General features: G+C 37.6%; 1 protein-coding gene across 6 annotated transcripts in view; it reads left to right on the forward strand.

Annotated features, from left to right (window-relative positions):
• The window catches only part of DLG2 (discs large MAGUK scaffold protein 2), a gene marked incomplete at both ends in the record, with an annotated part of 1,048,402 nt that overhangs the window by 753,109 nt on the left and 277,626 nt on the right, over positions 1–17,667 (forward strand). For all 6 annotated transcript variants that reach the window (XM_082337994.1, XM_082337996.1, XM_082337997.1 and 3 more), the window contains 2 exons: positions 7,306–7,450; positions 10,434–10,575. In XM_082337994.1, the coding sequence (XP_082194120.1) occupies positions 7,306–7,450; positions 10,434–10,575 (287 nt within the window). The remainder of the gene's footprint in view (positions 1–7,305; positions 7,451–10,433; positions 10,576–17,667) is intronic.

The raw sequence follows: 17,667 nt of genomic DNA on the forward strand, positions 1-17,667 counted from the left end.
TCTACTGCTCAACTCTCCTCATGAGGAAAATACTTTTCCTTATTACCTATTTGACCCTCTGTTGTTTCAACATATGCCTGCTCTCTCTCATCCCGTTACCACATGCCACTCCGAAAAGCTTAGCTCTGTCTTGATGACCTTCCTGTAAGCACCAAGGATATACTGTTAGTTGTCCCCAGAGGCGCCCCTTCTCCAGGCTGAAAAAGCCCAGATTCCCCAGCTTCTCCTCACCAGGCCAGTGTTCCAACCCCAACCATCCCGGTAGCACTCCGGGATGCTTGCTCCATTTTGTTATCTTTCCTAAAGTGTGGGGACCATAACTGAATGCACTGTGTAGCTATGAGTGGCAGCTGTTGGGGAATAATCCTTCCCTGGATCTCCTGGCTCTGCTTCTTCTCATACAGCCTAGGATGCTGCCAGGACACACAACTGGCCCATGCCCAGCTTGCTGTCCACCGGGACCCCCAAGCACTTTTCCATAGAGCAGCTGCCAGACTGTCAGTGCCCAGCCTGTGCTATTGAAGGGGGTTAGCCTGTGCCAGGGGCAGGATTTACTGTTTCTCCCTGTTGAACATCATAAAGTTCTTGTCAGCCCGTTCCTCCAGCCTATCCAGGACAGCAGCCCTGCCCTCGAGCATAAGGACTCACCCTCACAGTGAAGGGTCAGCTGCAAACGGGATGAGATCGCACTCCTCACCTCTTTCAGGTCATTGTTAATGATGATCAGGAAGAGCTGAAAAATGGTTTAAGTTATTACCTCTCAGTAATTACTTTCTTTTATCTGATACCATCATCTCACTTTGGAAGAGTTTATCTACAGAATGGATAAATGAGAAATCAGTATAAAACTGTGTGTTTTTACCGTTACAAAACAACTAATAGCTAGAAGCAAGGTATCCTTCAGGGCAAACTCTAAAAACATTAGGCTTTAAAGGAAAATTTAAGCTAATATTTCTCTCTTACAACTATTAGCTTTTCAAAAATTTATCTCCTATGCCAAAATACCCTTGCATGTTTGGGCTGTATCCTGTTGCTTCTTGGCCCATGTAGTCGGAGAGGTCAGACTTTTGTGGGGTTATTGATGCTTACAGGAAAAGTGATGTTACTCACATACCAAGAGATTTAATTTGATTCTGTTTTCTTGCTGAAAACAGAAGGAAGAAACAGGAGTCACTTTCCTTTTCAGAAGTTTAGGCTTGCTTTCTACCCAACTCTGTGCTGAAAAAAGCATGTCATTGTTTGGTGGTTTCATAGGGCTGCAGTGGGGTTGTGATTGCACAATTGTTCCTTACAGGATCCCCTACGAGTATCTGTTTCAGATTGTATATGGATGCAGGATCATGTTTGCATTAAAGTCATCAGAGCGTATCATTTAAGATGCATCTGGATTAACATTTGGTTCTGATCAGAAGTTCTCTTTGAAGTGATTTTCGCTGTTTTGTGGGATGATCTTTTAGAAAACAAATTGGATTTTTTTAATGAAACTGCAACAGAAAATGTGGTGCAGGAGCATTCCTAATTGGCATTGCATTGCAGCTGCAAACAGGCATTTTTTAGTCAGCAGACTAGATGTAATGCAAACTAACCCCCTTAAAAGTCGTACTGACTGACCAGCATGAAGGAAACACTAGGAAAAATATACTCTGATGTGGAGAGTGAACTAGTACTGAACCAACTCAGAGGTTTGGTGGCTGCATCCCTTCTGATGCAGTGCTGGGCTCTGAGCCAGGTTTACACTGTCATTGACTCTGGCCTTACAATGTTTTCTCTAGCATTCAAACGTAGATTTGCTAGGATTGGTCTTTAGATGGTACCCTAGCAATAAGCTTCCCAATTTATTTCTTCTAATGATACTGTCATCTGGTTGTTCCTTCATAGTTGTGTCATTCTCATGCCACTTCATTAGCCTTGAAAACATTTTTTTTTTTTTTTTTTTTTACCAAAATCAGTGTAAACTGGGATTGAAAAATGACGGTCCAGTATAGAACAGTGCCACTTACACTGTATATGCATTACACTGCTTGAAGCCTGAAGCCTACTGCTCAGTCTCATATTTGTCTGTGAAGCACAGACTCTTGCATTTCTCTGCAAAGAGCAAATCTGGTTTAGGACACTTAGCCCATAACTACTAATAATCTAAGCAAGCTAATTTCAGAGGGATTAACAGACTGCGTCATCTGAAGATAGCCAGTTTCTTTCTATTCAGTTGTACAACTAACTCAGGAGCCCATGGGATTATAAATAGTTAATCCAAACAGATTTACCTCCTTAGGAAAAATGATTGCCCTTCATCACTGAAAAATATTTCACTTTTCGCAGCCTTTTAAATCATGGTGAGTTTTTAAAAAGACCATGAGCTTTCAAGATTTACAGGTGTTTACCAGCAAATGTTCACTCAGGATTCACTCAGGAAAATCCACTTTCTGAATGAAAGGTAGAATATTACACAAAAGCAAACATTACCACAGGCAAGGTAAAGATCACCTCTTTGTCTCACTCCCTGAATGAATCAAATCTCTCTTACCCTAAACCAACAGAGGAAAGGAATGAATTCCCTTTAAAAAAAGAAAATTAAATAAGACAGACTTATTCCTCCCGAGCTCTTATTCTGTTATCAGTTTATGTGAGCTTATGTGAATGAAGTTATTCTTTAGAGCACTTGTACAGTCATTTTGGGGATTCTAAGCTTTTCACTCTAGCTACTTCTCAGTGCCTTTGTTTTCCAATATGAATCTAAGAAAACTTCCAAATAAGATAATTCTTGCTTAGGTTTACACTTCAGTGCCTTGATTATGCTATTTGGGAAAAATATCACCCCAGTCTTTTTATATCCCTTTGGCAACATTTTGTACTAATTTCCCCCATCACTTAAATAGCTTCTTTGATTGGACCTTTGATTGGATCTTTAGTTTCCTTCACTATTGCTGTATTATTTCCTCCTCTTATTCTTTTCCTGTAATATCAGTATGTCTTTGTATCACATACTTTCTATTTAAAGAAACAGCTTTCCTAATTTCTTTTTTACTTCAGGTGCTGTTTGCATTTCTGAATATTCTGTATATGGACCTTTTCCCATTAGAAAAGCCCCACTTGCTCCAAGCCTGTTTTCCTTCTCACTCCTCTCCTTTGGCTCCTGTCACGGCATTTTGTGGCTCAAGCATCCAACTCTTGTAACTACCACTCAGATAAATTTCTTTTTTAGCCTTTGGCTTAGGGTTTTTTTCCCCCTTAATTCATTGCTACTTAAGTTGGCTTCTTAGAGCCAGGAAGCTGGCATGCAGTACCCATTCTACCCACTCAGCTCTGAAGTCAGCCTTTCTGCGCAAAAGTTTCAGCATCTCAGAGGGTTGTATGCCATATACACTTTGACTTTTTATTTTGTGTGCATCTCCCACTCTTTATCTCCTTTACCTCTAACTCAACTCTATTTTTTCAAACTATACGCTCCACTAAGGTCATCTTGACAGCAGGAAGTGAAGCTTTGGTGTGATGCATTGACTCTGCCACAAACACTGAAAAAACCCAGATTTAGTACTTGGAATTCGGTTAAGATAGGCATCTTTTATGGAGACAAGAAAAAGCTCAAGAAATAGTCTCTCTTGGAGATTCTGAGAGATTCTTCTCTCATTATATAAGTCTTACAATAAAAAACAACTACAACATCATCTTTCCTAATAATCACCATCTCTGGCTTGATGTTTTGAAGAATGATATCCAGAGAATTTCTTATGAAAAAAATTACACACAACAGTCTCCTTGCAATCATATTTAGGGAGCTGAACAATATAATTCTTCAATGTATTCAGGTTTTCATTTTTGTATATCAGAATACATGCAGATGTTTTTATTTGTAATCATTCTTTTAAGATCAAAAAGTAGAAAAGATATCGATACAGGCACATATTAGTATTAATGGGAATTGTAGGTCCAAAGCAAGGACTGCCTTCTGAAGGAAAATGGGAAATGCATAGTATATTTTATATACTGTAATTCTAAACTGATGTTGGCAATGACTAAGGAAAGTGGTTTTATCTCCTTCTCGAAGAGCTCCCATTTAAAAGAGACCTTATGGCACCACTGAGAATCTTTGTCTTAATGAATGAATCAACGTGTTTGATTGTTTATTTATCTGCTCTTGATGTACATTAAGTCTTTGTTTACTGAGAACTGAGCAGTCCAGGACAAAATTAATTAGTAGCAAACTTCCTTTCTAGGAGTGTTGTCTCTAGAGATAAGAAACCTCTAATTTTCTATATATTTGGAATGAGTTTGAATAGCAATTTTTGTGTTGTTGGAATACTTTTTATATCAGAACTCTGTTTACTCTGAAGGATCCTTTTGTCTCCTCCTCAAATTTTCTTCCGGGGTCTTTTCTCTGAAGTTCTCCTTTGTATCTTGATTTCACTCATGCGTTACCTTCTTTCAAGTTCTACCAAGTTCCAGCTCTACATATTTCAGTTTTCCACAATATTCTGCACACTTAAGCTTATATATACTAGAAATGAGAAAAAAAAATCATTGTACATAAACTTTTCCATGATCTCTAGGATCTTAAAGTGTATAAAGATAAACATAATGCATAACTGCTCACACATTAATTCTTAGTCTAGAATCACTTGGTCTTTAATTCTTATCTTAACTTCAAGATTTGTACAACTTGTACACAGCATTGGTAAAATACCTGTCCTGTAAAGTTACTGTCAGAGAGATAAGAAGTAGGACCTGTCATAGCAAATATGTTTTATATATATCATAGAATCATAGAATCATAAGATCGTTACGGTTGGAAAAGACCCTTAAGATCATCGAGTCCAACCGTTAACCTAGCACTGCCAAGTCCGTCACTAAACCATGTCCTTGAGCACCACAACTATCCGTTCTTTAAATACCTCCAGGGATGGAGACTCAACAACTTCCCTGGGTTATCCCTGGGTTATATCATACTATATTTTCTGTTTCTAAAATAGCTGTTTATTCTCCAACTGCACAACTGTGACATCCAAGTGCGTTGTGATGGAAGTACAACAGTCCTAACCATGATTTTTATCAGCTAGATTTCCAGGAAAAAATTTTGGAAAAAAATTGCAACAAGTCAATTTGTGTCTTAATTGTTTTTATACACTCCTAAAAAGACCAAAAGTCAAAATCCAGACAGTGTTATGATATTTCTTTTTGTGGTTTTTTTTGACTAAGAACATTTACTTACAGCAGCAGTAAGAGGTTATCATGGAGATTCTCTTTACTTCAAAAAGCTTGCAATTAGAATGAAATACAAGAAGATAGGTACAGTGTACAGACAGCATGGGAAGGAGAAAAGGTAAAGGACAACTGTGCAGTCATATTTCCAAAAGTGTGAATGTTCAGTATTCGGCAGTTTTGAAATACATAAGCAAGAAAGGCTTAATTTCAGTCACTTCTTGCTATCAGCCTAGTAATTTAAAAGACATTTATTTATGAAAAATGCATATGTATGTTACTGCTGTTCATAACAAAGAAAAACAGATAAATTTATAGAAGATAGGTATCGGATTTTTATTTAAATAGAAGACCTGTCAAAATACAGCATACAGTGTCAGCAACTCTCTTCTGAGTGTTAGGTTGTATCATTGCTCTTCATGTCAAATTGTCATAACATGCCTGTCATTGCCTTTTTCAATTAACCTTAAAACCAAGTCTGGGAATTATACAAGGAACAAAGTTTAAACAGAATCCTTACGGTTAGCAATGCTGTCCAACAGCAATCATTCTCTCTTGGTGTTGATGAAATCATCTGGGTATGAAGAGTCCTCTAGTGATTCATAATAGCTGGATTTCTTTCCAGTTACCAAACCCTTTGGCAATAGCTTATTGTCACAGCCAGGTCTCTGATAATTTACTGATACTAAATTCCCTAGAAAGTATGCATTTTTTGCTGTGATTTACAGCTGTACTATGTTGTACTGTAGTTGAGGAGCTACTTTTTCTTCCATCTTGCATAATCTTTACAAGGAATCCTTGCAGTAACTGTAGAAGTTGGAGGACGGTACTTTAAATCACAATAAAATGTTTCGTATACAACATTCACTGTGAAATGTAGGTCACTGGAACAGGCTCCCCAGGGAAGCGGTCACGGCACCAAGCCTCTCAGAGTTCAAGGAGCATCTGGACAACACTCTTAGTCTTATAACCATATGACTAAGTTTTTTTTAAGTTTTTTTTTAAGTTTTTTTTAGTTTTTGATAGTTCTACAAGGAGCAGGGAGTTGGACTTGATGATCCTTATGGATGCCTTCCAACTCAGGATATTCTATGATTCTATGATTTCTGTTGGTTTACACCACATGTCTGAAACCTGTATCTATGCACTTCTTTACTTCTTTCCTCTATCCTATAATTTCTTCATTCAGGGTGTATGGGTTTTGGGGCAGGGTCCATTCACTATTCTGTTTATAGGAGGACAACCTATTGTTGACATTCTGTGGATATAGTGGATTTATGTGTGAATAAATTTTAGACACCTTTACAATAAACCACTTCTGACACTTTTCTTTTGTTTTTCTTTCTCTGGGAGCAAAGCATAAATAGGCAAGGTATATTGCCATCATTTCCTTCCCTGTTTAATCTGTAGCCTTGTATTCTTATCCTTGCTCTTGTTAAGTATTTTTCTTTTACAATAAAGCACAGAACTAGTACTACATTCTCTTATTTTTTTGATGTCTCTTTCCTGTCCTTCCAGAAAACTGACAAACTTTCACACTGAAAATCCCTTTTCCCCCATCCAGAACTGCCCTTTTTCATTTCCTGCACCTCATAGGCAGCCCCTTATTCTGTATACCGCTTTGTACTCCTTATTATATCAATGGTCAATGTCATATCAGGGATGGAAAGATTTGGAGGTGTTAAGTATTTCTGAGGTCCCAGCTGTGCATGCTAAGAGGTGAATTTGGACAGTTCATCTTGACAGGTCAAATAACGTAGGCAGTTTCTGTAAATGATGTGGTGTTAAGTTATTAAATTATTATTAAATATATTTTTATGTTAATGATGACACTGGCAGCAGAATATCACAAAGGTCTTTTCTACTGACAAGACAAACTGCCATCTTGACTCATTATGATTCTGTGATATTATCAATACTGCTATGTCAGTCTTTGAAAATGCATGTGCTAAGAAAACTGTATTTTCTACCTTGCTGCAATACTGCTTCTGTAATCTTCAGTGCTCTTTGTCTACAGCCTTTTGCCCAACATGGTTATAACTGCAAGGCTGTCTCATTTTTTTGTGTCTATTCCGCATTCCAACTCACCCGTCTGATTTCTCCTTTAAGGTAAATAATTACAGTTTAGAAGAAGTTACCCATGAAGAGGCAGTAGCGATACTGAAGAACACATCAGATGTAGTATATCTGAAAGTTGGAAAGCCCACCACCATTTACATGACCGATCCATATGGCCCACCAGATATTACTCACTGTAAGTTACTTCTGCAACTCATTTTGTAGGAGATATCGGTTTGTCAAATGATTGTGTTTTTTTCATAGCTTGTCCAAAGTACTCCATTAAAGTTTATGAAACAGCTTGGAAGGCTACAAAAATGAAATGTTTATTGCCACTTAAGTATGCTACAGTCATGAAATATTACAGATAATATAACTCTGCTAAAGTATTTTTGCAGCAAAAGTAACAATGTAGCTGATATACTGCTGTGCTGACTCCAATTAGCCGTTGTCCAGGTGATCAGACTGAACTGTAACTCTTGTGACAATTACAGTACTAAGTATATATAATATATTTTGATATATGATTGGATTTGTAGACTGGAATCCTCTGTCCACTGAAAAATTGGAACAAGCAGCAAGCTGTCTTATACAAACTTACTGAAAAGCCTGAGGCAAATATATATCATATTTGAATAAAATATTTACTTGGAATATAAAAATCACTGTTCTCCTTGCAAAAATGTACCTATTTTCTGTCTATATCCAATTCCTAAATTATTGTTCCACTTTGCTTTATTCTCAGTCTGTCCATTAACTTTATACATGTTCATCTGCTATTTTTCCACTGAGGACCAAGGCGTTAGTTGTCCTTGCATTCAGTGTACACTCTGTTGTAGGAAAAGTTGTTGAAACAATATAGTAAAGCTCAACGAAGGATCCTCATAGGAAGGGAAGATGATTTTATTTTAAAACAAACTGATTTCAATCAGGCTGTCGTATCCACACACTCCAAATCATCTAGGCTCATGTCCAGCATTCAGGTAGAAAGATGTGCATCTAGGTGCATCGCCAGGACTCCCTGAGATGACCAAGTACAAAGGTGGATGGCTGTGGCCTCCTTATCATACATATATACCTTCTTCTTATGTTGACAACCTCCTTGCTGATGTGCTTTTTGTAACCTTAAGGAGATGACAGCAATTAGGATCTTTTGTCTCTCCCATCTGTCCCACCTAGGCATGTCTTTAGGATTTACTCACTTCTCTTTTGTCTCCTTATCTGAGTGTCCCGGGCTCCAATCTGGTCTTTATCTCCTGCCATCATGTCTTAATGGCTTGAGTCTTTGTTTTAGCTTGGGTGTAGGCTGTCCTGACAAGTTACATGTAGTTATGTTGAATATTGATGACCTATTAATGAATCTAGGTGCTATCAATACCCGCCATTCTTATACCCCTCCTGCCAGTCCTCCTGGTGTCCGTACCCAGGCATTCCCATTCCCTTTTCATTCACAGCAATCTTAATATTTCAGCTGCAGCTCTCTATACCATTGGTGCCTGTTAGTCTGAACAGTTCCTTACTGAAACTCCCTTTCTTCATTTAGTTGTTCATTAAAAACTGTCTGCCTTGGGTTCAACTACCAACAGGGACCAGCTGCACCATCTAACAACTGGATGGCAGTTTAATTTTTAGAAGAGCTTCAGCAACTGATCCATACCCATCTTGATCTCCTGCCAATAATCCTAGGGACACTAAAGGCCAACCAAGAGCTGGGAAAGGCAGATTTTCACAGTAAATGCTAGACATATAAATTTTTCTGCACTTTTGCATAGCGTTGCTACTGTGGACTGACAAAGTTGAGGGAAAAGCTAAATATCCATAATCTTCCTTATTCAGACTGCTCCATAAAAATAGAAGGGAAGGTTTTGTAACATGCACATCAGGTGGTATACTCAACTGTGCTGAGGATACCTATTTAGTTAGCAAATGTTACAACAGATGGCAATCATGTTGTTCAGCAGCAGTCTGGTCTGGATCTTAGCAAAGCCCAAGAAGTAAAAGTGCTAAATGTCCCTATCCAATCTCCTGCTTTATAGTACTTTCCAAAATAATAATTTGGGAGTTCTAAAACAGTGTGTTTTATTATGTCAGATTATAGATCAGCAGCATATGAGAAGACAGAAGTAATTCCAGAGGGAGAGTAAAGGTTGAAAAGATTTGCAGTAGCCCATCCCAGGGTGTTGGTGCATACAGATTCATTTGTCCTCAGGGAACCTTTCATTATACCTACACATTCAGAGTATTTCAGAATGGGTAATGGCCTTTCCCTGTAGAGATATTTTGCTTTGAAACATTCTGTAACTCAGCATCTGAAAGAAAGACCAAAACTAATACTAGAAACTTTAGCTGTCTTCTTCTCATGAGAAAATTAATCATAGCTCATTGCAGAAGCACATATCATTGTATTTGCTATTTATCATTTCCTTTTCTAACTACATTAACTAGAGATTGAATACAACTATTACATCTCTCCAGTCATAAATATCCCCAGTAACTTCAAAATAGCAAAAAGCAAACAAACAACAAAACTCACAAACCCAATATAGAATCAGACAGCATAGTCCTGTAATTTTCCTTATTAATCATTAACATGTAAGAGATTTGTATCCACCTTCTATTTTAAATATACAGATTTACTGTGATCTAAATATCACTTATGTTGGTACTGAAATTTCAATTGTATTGGGAATTCTGGCAGCTTTAGTAGATCACAACTTTAAATCTTCACCATACATAATTCTTGTCATACATACAATTCCTGCTCTTATCCTGCATTGAGCTTTGACTATATTACTCCCATCGCTGTATATTGGACCCAAAAAGAGGTGTGTGCTTTTAATCTCATTCTCTCTTATTTACATTTCCTTCTTCAGGTCAGTCCTAATTGAAGAAAATGTTTCCTGTCTGCCAAACTATCCTTTCTTATTCAGACCCCCTCTAAGGAGTCAATCCCTGCAAACGAGCCATTATTATTATTATTATTATTATTAACCTTTCAGGAAAACTCCAGCTGTTCCTTCTTTCCTGTTACATTTTAAGCTTCCTCAGGCAAGGATTGTCTGTTTTGATGTTATTTACAGCAACAAGCATGTTCTTGGTACTTAACTAAAAAATGGTGCTTTGTGACATCTAATCAAACATGAAAGTGGCTAACTAGAAATGCTTATTCTTATCATCAGCTTATTCTCCACCAATGGAAAATCATATACTCTCTTCTGGAAACAATGGCACTTTAGAGTACAAGGCATCCCTGGCCCCTATCTCACCGGGAAGATACTCACCCATTCCAAAGCACATGCTTGTGGAGGACGACTACACCAGGTCAGATGCTTCTCTTTATTTATTTATTACCTTTCATGACAATTGCAAAGGACATAGGTAAAGCATTCAGTGCACCTCAAATAGAATACGACATATAGTTCTTTTCACCCATATTCAAGGGAAGATGAATGGAAACTTTTACAGGTATGAAGATAACTAAAAGAAAGATCACACGAATGAATGCTGACCTGATTGTCTGTGTACAATCCTGCACTAATTCCTAAACAACATGGCTGCACTAGAACAATGCTGGCATTGAGCATAATTTTCTGCTTCTTAACACAACTAGGAGATCTCAGGATCAGTGACTCATCTGGCTCATTGCATGTATGGGTGGAGGGACTGTATGTGCACTTGTACCTGTCCGTGACAGTACGCTCTGAAAGGTCCAGCTTGTTTAGTTTAGTGAAAGCGAGGTTGAAATAGCCTGTAATTGGTCTGAAGATAAATGTTATGGAGAGAAAACATTATGGGAAAAGAAAAAAATGTATAAACCGGCTGCGAATAAATATAGGAAGGAAACTGGAAAAAGTTTCTTAACCATTAGAGCAATCATAATATGAAACAGTTTTCTGTGAGAGCATAGAGGTTAAAACAAAACTGTTTATGCAGTGGCACTTGATACCTTTATAAAAGGATTATCAGCAAAATGACCCTGGAAATTGCTTCTAATCCTTTTTTTTTTTTTAATAATCCAAAAAGAATTATGAATACTATATGGAAGTACAGCAGCAGAATTGTATCTATGTAGTTGATTTCCAGGTAGAAAAAACACATAGGAAAATACTGGGAGGGTTCTTTTGTGCCTAGCGTTAGATCAACACTGAATGTCACTGATGAGACAGTGTGTATTTATCTTTTTGTTTGAAGAGCACTACCATTCACTTAGAAGACAACAGCTGTTAAGTTTGTAAAATGAGCCTTCATTATAATGTCTAGTGCCACAGAAAATGAGAAACTATTTTTTTTCTGTGCTTCAGTATTTATAAATTCATTGTGTTTAAAGCGAGGAGGGGGTTGTTCCGATCATCTAACCTGACCTACTGTGTGTCTCAAGCCAAAGAATCTCATCCACTTATGTATTCATCAGCTTCATAACGTGCTAATTTGCATTTCATTTTTCTTGTTGTATATGATTACGATCTCAAGCTGCTTAACTTGTTGGATCAGACAGATTCAGAGTAACTAAATCATAATACAGTGTTTAATTAGGACATAAATGCATGGAAACCACACCTTGCTTCCCTGTCTTGGCTAAAAGAATTTCTTCTTTGTTTTGATTGAGGATGCAAAGCTGACATTGCTTTCCTTCAACTTATGAGACATTCAATTAGGATGAGTTTTCTCTAAAGGATTCCAAGAAGTTACATTTTTAATTAATAGTTAAAACATTGATTTGATTAAATTGTGCATCAAGGCTTTACCTGGGCTAGTACTGACCTCATAATTTCTAAAATGCCTATGTATAGGAAAAATACCGATATAGCATCTGGGTTACAGTGATGAAGGGTTTGTCAATAAGCTTGTAGTGCTGAATTCTCTCCTTCTGTAATGAGATGTCAGCATCATTATTACTGAGAAAGAGTTGGCAAAGTTTAAAAACAGAAAAAAATGCAACCTTAAAAGTAGATAATACCTAAGGAGACCAAAAAGTCACAGAAAGTGAAGGAAGGAATCTTAAAAAAGCAGAAAAGCTGCCCTGCAAATTAAAAGACCATTTAAACAGTTAGAAGACCTGTAAGATTAGCAGGAAGTATCTTTAGACAGTCCTGTGTTTCTTTGTGTTCCATGTAGCTGATTTTTTTCTAATTACTTCAACCACAAAAAAAAGGAAAGAAAAAAAAAGAAAAAATAGTCATAGAAGAGAAGGCAATGACAGTCCTAGCCCATTACTTCAGTAGATATCCAGTAGAAAGTATACTTGCTAAGAGAACTATGGAGGATATATATTTAAATTAATTAGTATGTCTTTTTGATCGTTAGGAAGAAAAATGTATTCCTATCCTGATATTTTTAGTTTGTTTTTAAACAAGTTAATTTTGCTGGTTTAGCACCTGATGGTAAAAACAAATACTGACACAGTCTGGTTCTTGACTGAGGTATTCACTCCAATGTCCATTTTGTATTATATGGGGAAAAGAATGAATGACCAGAGAAGCCGTGTATATTCTGTGAAATACTCCTCTCCTGTGTTCTTCTTCCTATCTGGATTTCCAAATTAGTGTGTTGTCTAATGAAGGGCTGATATCCAAAGTCTTCTGTGGCACTGGCACTATTGACAGGAGAGGCCGATTCTACAAGCATGAATTTCTGTGGAAGGTGTGTGGTGTGGGCAGAAATAAAGGTGTCGAGTAATAGAAGCAGCCTCTGAATGCAACAGAGCAAATCAGATTAAAATCTTATAGTTCTAAAAAACTATTTACTTTGACCTATTAAAAAGGAGGGGGCTATTAGGGACTTAATTATATTAGTGAGAATAGCTTATGTGCTACACTGATACCCAGGAAACACAAGCAAAGCTAAAATGAATGTAGTCATAAGAAAAATGTCCCTTCTTGCCATTGCATTTCCTCACTGGACATACATCATACAGCACTGTCTGACAGACACCCAAACAAGAGCCAGAGACCAGGTTGCTTCTCTGACTACAACGACTAAGAAGCTCAAAACCAAACCCTTTAACCCTTGCATGATGTTGAACCTTTTCTTTTTATCCAAATGGCCAGGTAGCTAATTATTGCCTATAGATTCAAGTGGAAATATTGAAAATGCCACGATTAATTCTCACACTGATTTTCACAACTATAAACTGAGAATAGTGAATGCAGTCTTTCTGTGCACTGCCATAGGATTTGCTGCTGAGTCTCTGATTAGAATAAGAGACTATTTGGAAAGTCTTTGTTGCTGACCAGTCTAGAAAGACTTAAAATCTTTTGGGAATTTAATGATCATATTGATAATTTTAGTGAAACCTATAGATCCCTTGATTGCAGCATTTATAATTAGGTTTCCCACATAATTTTTTATAATTAAGATGATTGCCAACTACTGCAGTGCTATCCATTAAAACTTCCTGGTTCTTATTATAATAGGTTTTCAGGGCTAATTTACGTGGTGATCATATAAGGAAATTTCTTACCCGTGCAGTCGTAATATGGCAACACTGGCAGATTTTCATTTGTGCCAGCTAAAAATATTTAGAACTGTAACTTCTCCACTATAAGAGGCTTTTGCAATTTTTTAATTCTTTGTACATGTGATTTGAGTGAGGCTGATGACAAGCTTTCTTTTAACTTACTTGCTATAATGAATCTATTGGTAAATCTTAAATGGTTGAACATTCAACTCAATTTGTCCACTTTCTCATGCTTTTCTTTTTTGTTTTTCTTTTTCATTCCAGTTCTAAGGTTTTTTTACCTAAATACTTGCATTTTGCCTAACAAAAATAAGTGTTTCTGTTCATATAAACTTGTATTTTTTCATCTAATACTGAATCTGTGTCTGAAAAGAATGGAGTACAAATTTTACTTAATAAAACTATGGGGAAAAAATAACTTAATCCAAGCACAAGGGATAGAAAAGTAACAAATCACCTTAGCAAAAGTTTTAATGAAGCTGGATGTTGGCTTTTAACTACTGAGCTTTTGTAATTTGTGTATATTATTGGTACAAAATGCTGTCAGTGATGGGCATAATTTACTTTTTGTTTTGATGGATTCATTTTAAATTCACTCGGGATGGCAGCTTTGCCTTCCTGTATTTTTTATAAAGATTGTCACCTTCTAAAAATTAAATAGAATAACACAACTTCAGGTTAGTAGAATGTGGGATCAAAAGCTATACGCCAAGTAACTATCAATACAGTCATCATCATTCTGCAAGTCCTTATTTGTTTTAATTTCTAGTGAGATTAAAGTGTTGTGCAGGCAATGCAGGAGATTCCTTGATTGCGTTGCTGACAATTTCCTAATGTTGCTAGAGGGGAGAAATAGGAATAATTCTCTGCCTGACCTGCTGCTTACGAAAAGGGAAGAACTCGTGGCAAAGGTGATGATACATAACAGCTAGGATCAGAGTGACCATGAGGTGGTTCAGTTCATGATTCAAAGGAAGTCTGGAAAGACAGTCAGCAAGTTATGACTGTAGACTTCAGAAGAGCAGACTTCAGCCTTTTTGGAGAATTGCTAAGCAAAATCTCTTGGGATGCTGCCACAGAAACATAGGGTCCATGAAAGATGAATGATTTCTCAATAAAACTTATTGAGAACTCAGGAATGAACCATCCTGTTGAGCAGGAGGGAGTGGGATTCAGCAGAAGGCCTTCTTGGCTGAGCAAAGAGCTTTCTGATGACCTAAAATGCAAGATGTAGACAAGCATTCCTTGACTGCTTAATGAGAAAATAAGAAATATGATTGATTTGAGCTAAGACTTACGAGGGTCATAAAGGAAAACAAAAAATGATTCTGCAGGTGTGCTACTTTCAAAAATGAAGGTAAAATTTGATGAAGGGAAAAACTGATGAATGGAGGGGAAGACAATGTAATGACAGAAAATACAGAAAAAGCTGAAGTACTCAACATCATCTTTGTCAGGTATTTAAGGAACCAGAAGGTAATTGGAACGGTCAGCATAAATTTACTAAAAGCAAATCAAAAGCTTGTCCAGCCTGGTTGCCCTTCCTGATGAGAAGACTAGCTGTGTGGATGAGGGCAGAGCAGCAGCTGCCATATAGCAACCAAGGCCACAGCACAGGTGCTGTCTTAAGCAGGAAAGCCTCTTTGCTGGGTGAAAACACAGCTGACTCCAAAGGCATACCTGACCCATGCCATAACTCCCACAGCTGTGCATCTGGGACCTGCTGTGGGGCACATGGTGATTCCTCTTCTCCACTAGTTGCCCTGGGGAGTGGCTGCAAAGGTATTTCTCACACCTCTTCTGTGGGCAGGAGAAGCTGTAACACGGCAGCACCCTTTAAAACTCCTCCAGCAACCTCTCCTCCAAACATGAGGAAGTGTTAGATAAACATGTACAACTAATCCATAGCTAGAAAGGAAATATGTTTTGTAAAGGCTTGGAAAGCTTCTGGATAGCCTTTTGGGTATCTCCTGGATTATATGCTGTCACCTTGCTCATTAACCCTCTCCCAGCATGGCTCTGCTCATTTGTGCGCAACAGCAGACTTTGGTAAGGCTTTTGACACAGTCTCTCACAGCACTCTCATTTGAAAGCTGAGGAAGAGTGGACTAAAAGAAGAGACTGGGTTGGGAACTGACTGAACCAGTAGGCTCAAAGGGTAATGATCATCACTTGACATCTATCAGGTGGTCAGTGATGAGCAGAGTAGCTCAGGATACCTTGGGTGTCAGTGAATATCTTCATCAATGATCTAGATCATGACACAGAGTGCACCCTCAGCAAATTTGCAGATGATAATAAATTAAGGGGGAGTGGTTAACATGACAAATGGCAGAGCTGTATTCCAGAGGGATCTTGATATATTCGAGCACTTGGCCAGGAGAAACCTCATAAAGTTCAGTAAGAAGTCTGCACCTCAGGTGGAACAGCTGTGCGCACTTGTACAGGCCATGAAACAAACATCTGAATTGCAGCTTCATTCAAAATGACCTGGAGGTTACAGCGGATGCCAGGCTGAACATGGAACCGGGAGTGCACTCTCGTTGCCAGACAGGTAATCAGCATACGAGGCTATATTAGGAGAAGCATAGCCAGCAGAAAAAGATAAGTAATTTTCTAGAAGACTGTGACCAATTCCTGTTCTTCAACTTCAAGAGGGTTGTGGAAAAAACAGGAGAGGGTCCCAACAGATTCTGAGAGTCCTAAATCATGTGGAGGTTAGAGGGATGCTGAAGGAACTGGGGCTCCTTTAATGTTGTGAAGAAGAGATTAAGGGGCAATCTAAGAGCACTCTATAAGTACTCAGTAGCAAAGATGATGAGACCAAACTCTTCTCAGTAGAGAAGGACCAATGGCCACAAGTGTTGGCTTTGGATGTTCTGATTTCAATTTGAGAAGAAAAAAAAAAAAGACATCAGGTGGGTGGAGTAGTGCTGGAGCAGGTTGCTTAGAAGGGTTGTGAAATATCCACCCTTTGAGATTTTTAAGATTTGGCTAGATAAAGTCATGGCTGATCTGATCTAGTGTTGGCAATAACCCTGCTTCGAGCACTAGCTTGGATTGGATGACCTACAGAGATGCATTCCAACCAAATTTTCTATGATAGCAGGAAGAAAAAAAGTGATTTTTTGTTTTAGTCTTTTTGTGGAACATTCATTACTAATACAGCTGAGAGAGAAGTTACAATTTACTCTTTAGCAGATGTCTGCCTTCTTATTTCCAGTAATACTGAAATTACAGCCTAAAAATCCTGTAGTTTTTAGATGTTCATTCCTTCTGTCTTTAATGAACAACATCAGCAAAAGATCCATAAAAATATAGAACTACCATCTTGAGTTTTTACTTCCTTTTTAACTTCAGAAAATGGTAACGTCAAACTTCTGTGCTTCAGCTGACAAAAAATTCACTTTAACATTTAACTCTGGCTAGATATTAAAGATTCATGGATGAAAAAGCTGTCTGAGTTATCTGTTTTACTGTGAAAAGCATATTTAATTTTTTTTTACATGAATCTTTGCAAAATAACATTTTCTGGATGAGGAGGAGGTGCTGGGGATCGGAAAGGGAAAAAAAGGAAAACCATTAAGTTGAACTCTCAGGGGATTTTTTCCCTGTATTGAAAGTAGCATTCCTCAACTGTTTCGTGTTTATTTATATAAACTTGCTAGTTGAATTCAGGATATTTTATGGAAACACCTTCAAATTTGTATTGATACACAGATTTGACTTTTCAGTATTAAACCATTACAACTAATATTTTGGTTTGTGTGTTATAGAACTATCAATAACTGTTTTCTGACAATGGTTTTACGAAGCACGGCAATAGGGAAAAAGAACTGCACTTCTTAGTAATGGGTTCTGAAAACTATTCTTTTGGGGTCTCTAATGAGTTGACTTAGATCATCCACTGACAAAATATGCTGCACGTTTTGAAAGTGTATATTTGCTGAAAGGAC

Source organism: Platalea leucorodia (assembly GCF_965183815.1).
Source record: "Platalea leucorodia genome assembly, chromosome: 2".
Taxonomy (NCBI): domain Eukaryota; kingdom Metazoa; phylum Chordata; class Aves; order Pelecaniformes; family Threskiornithidae; genus Platalea; species Platalea leucorodia.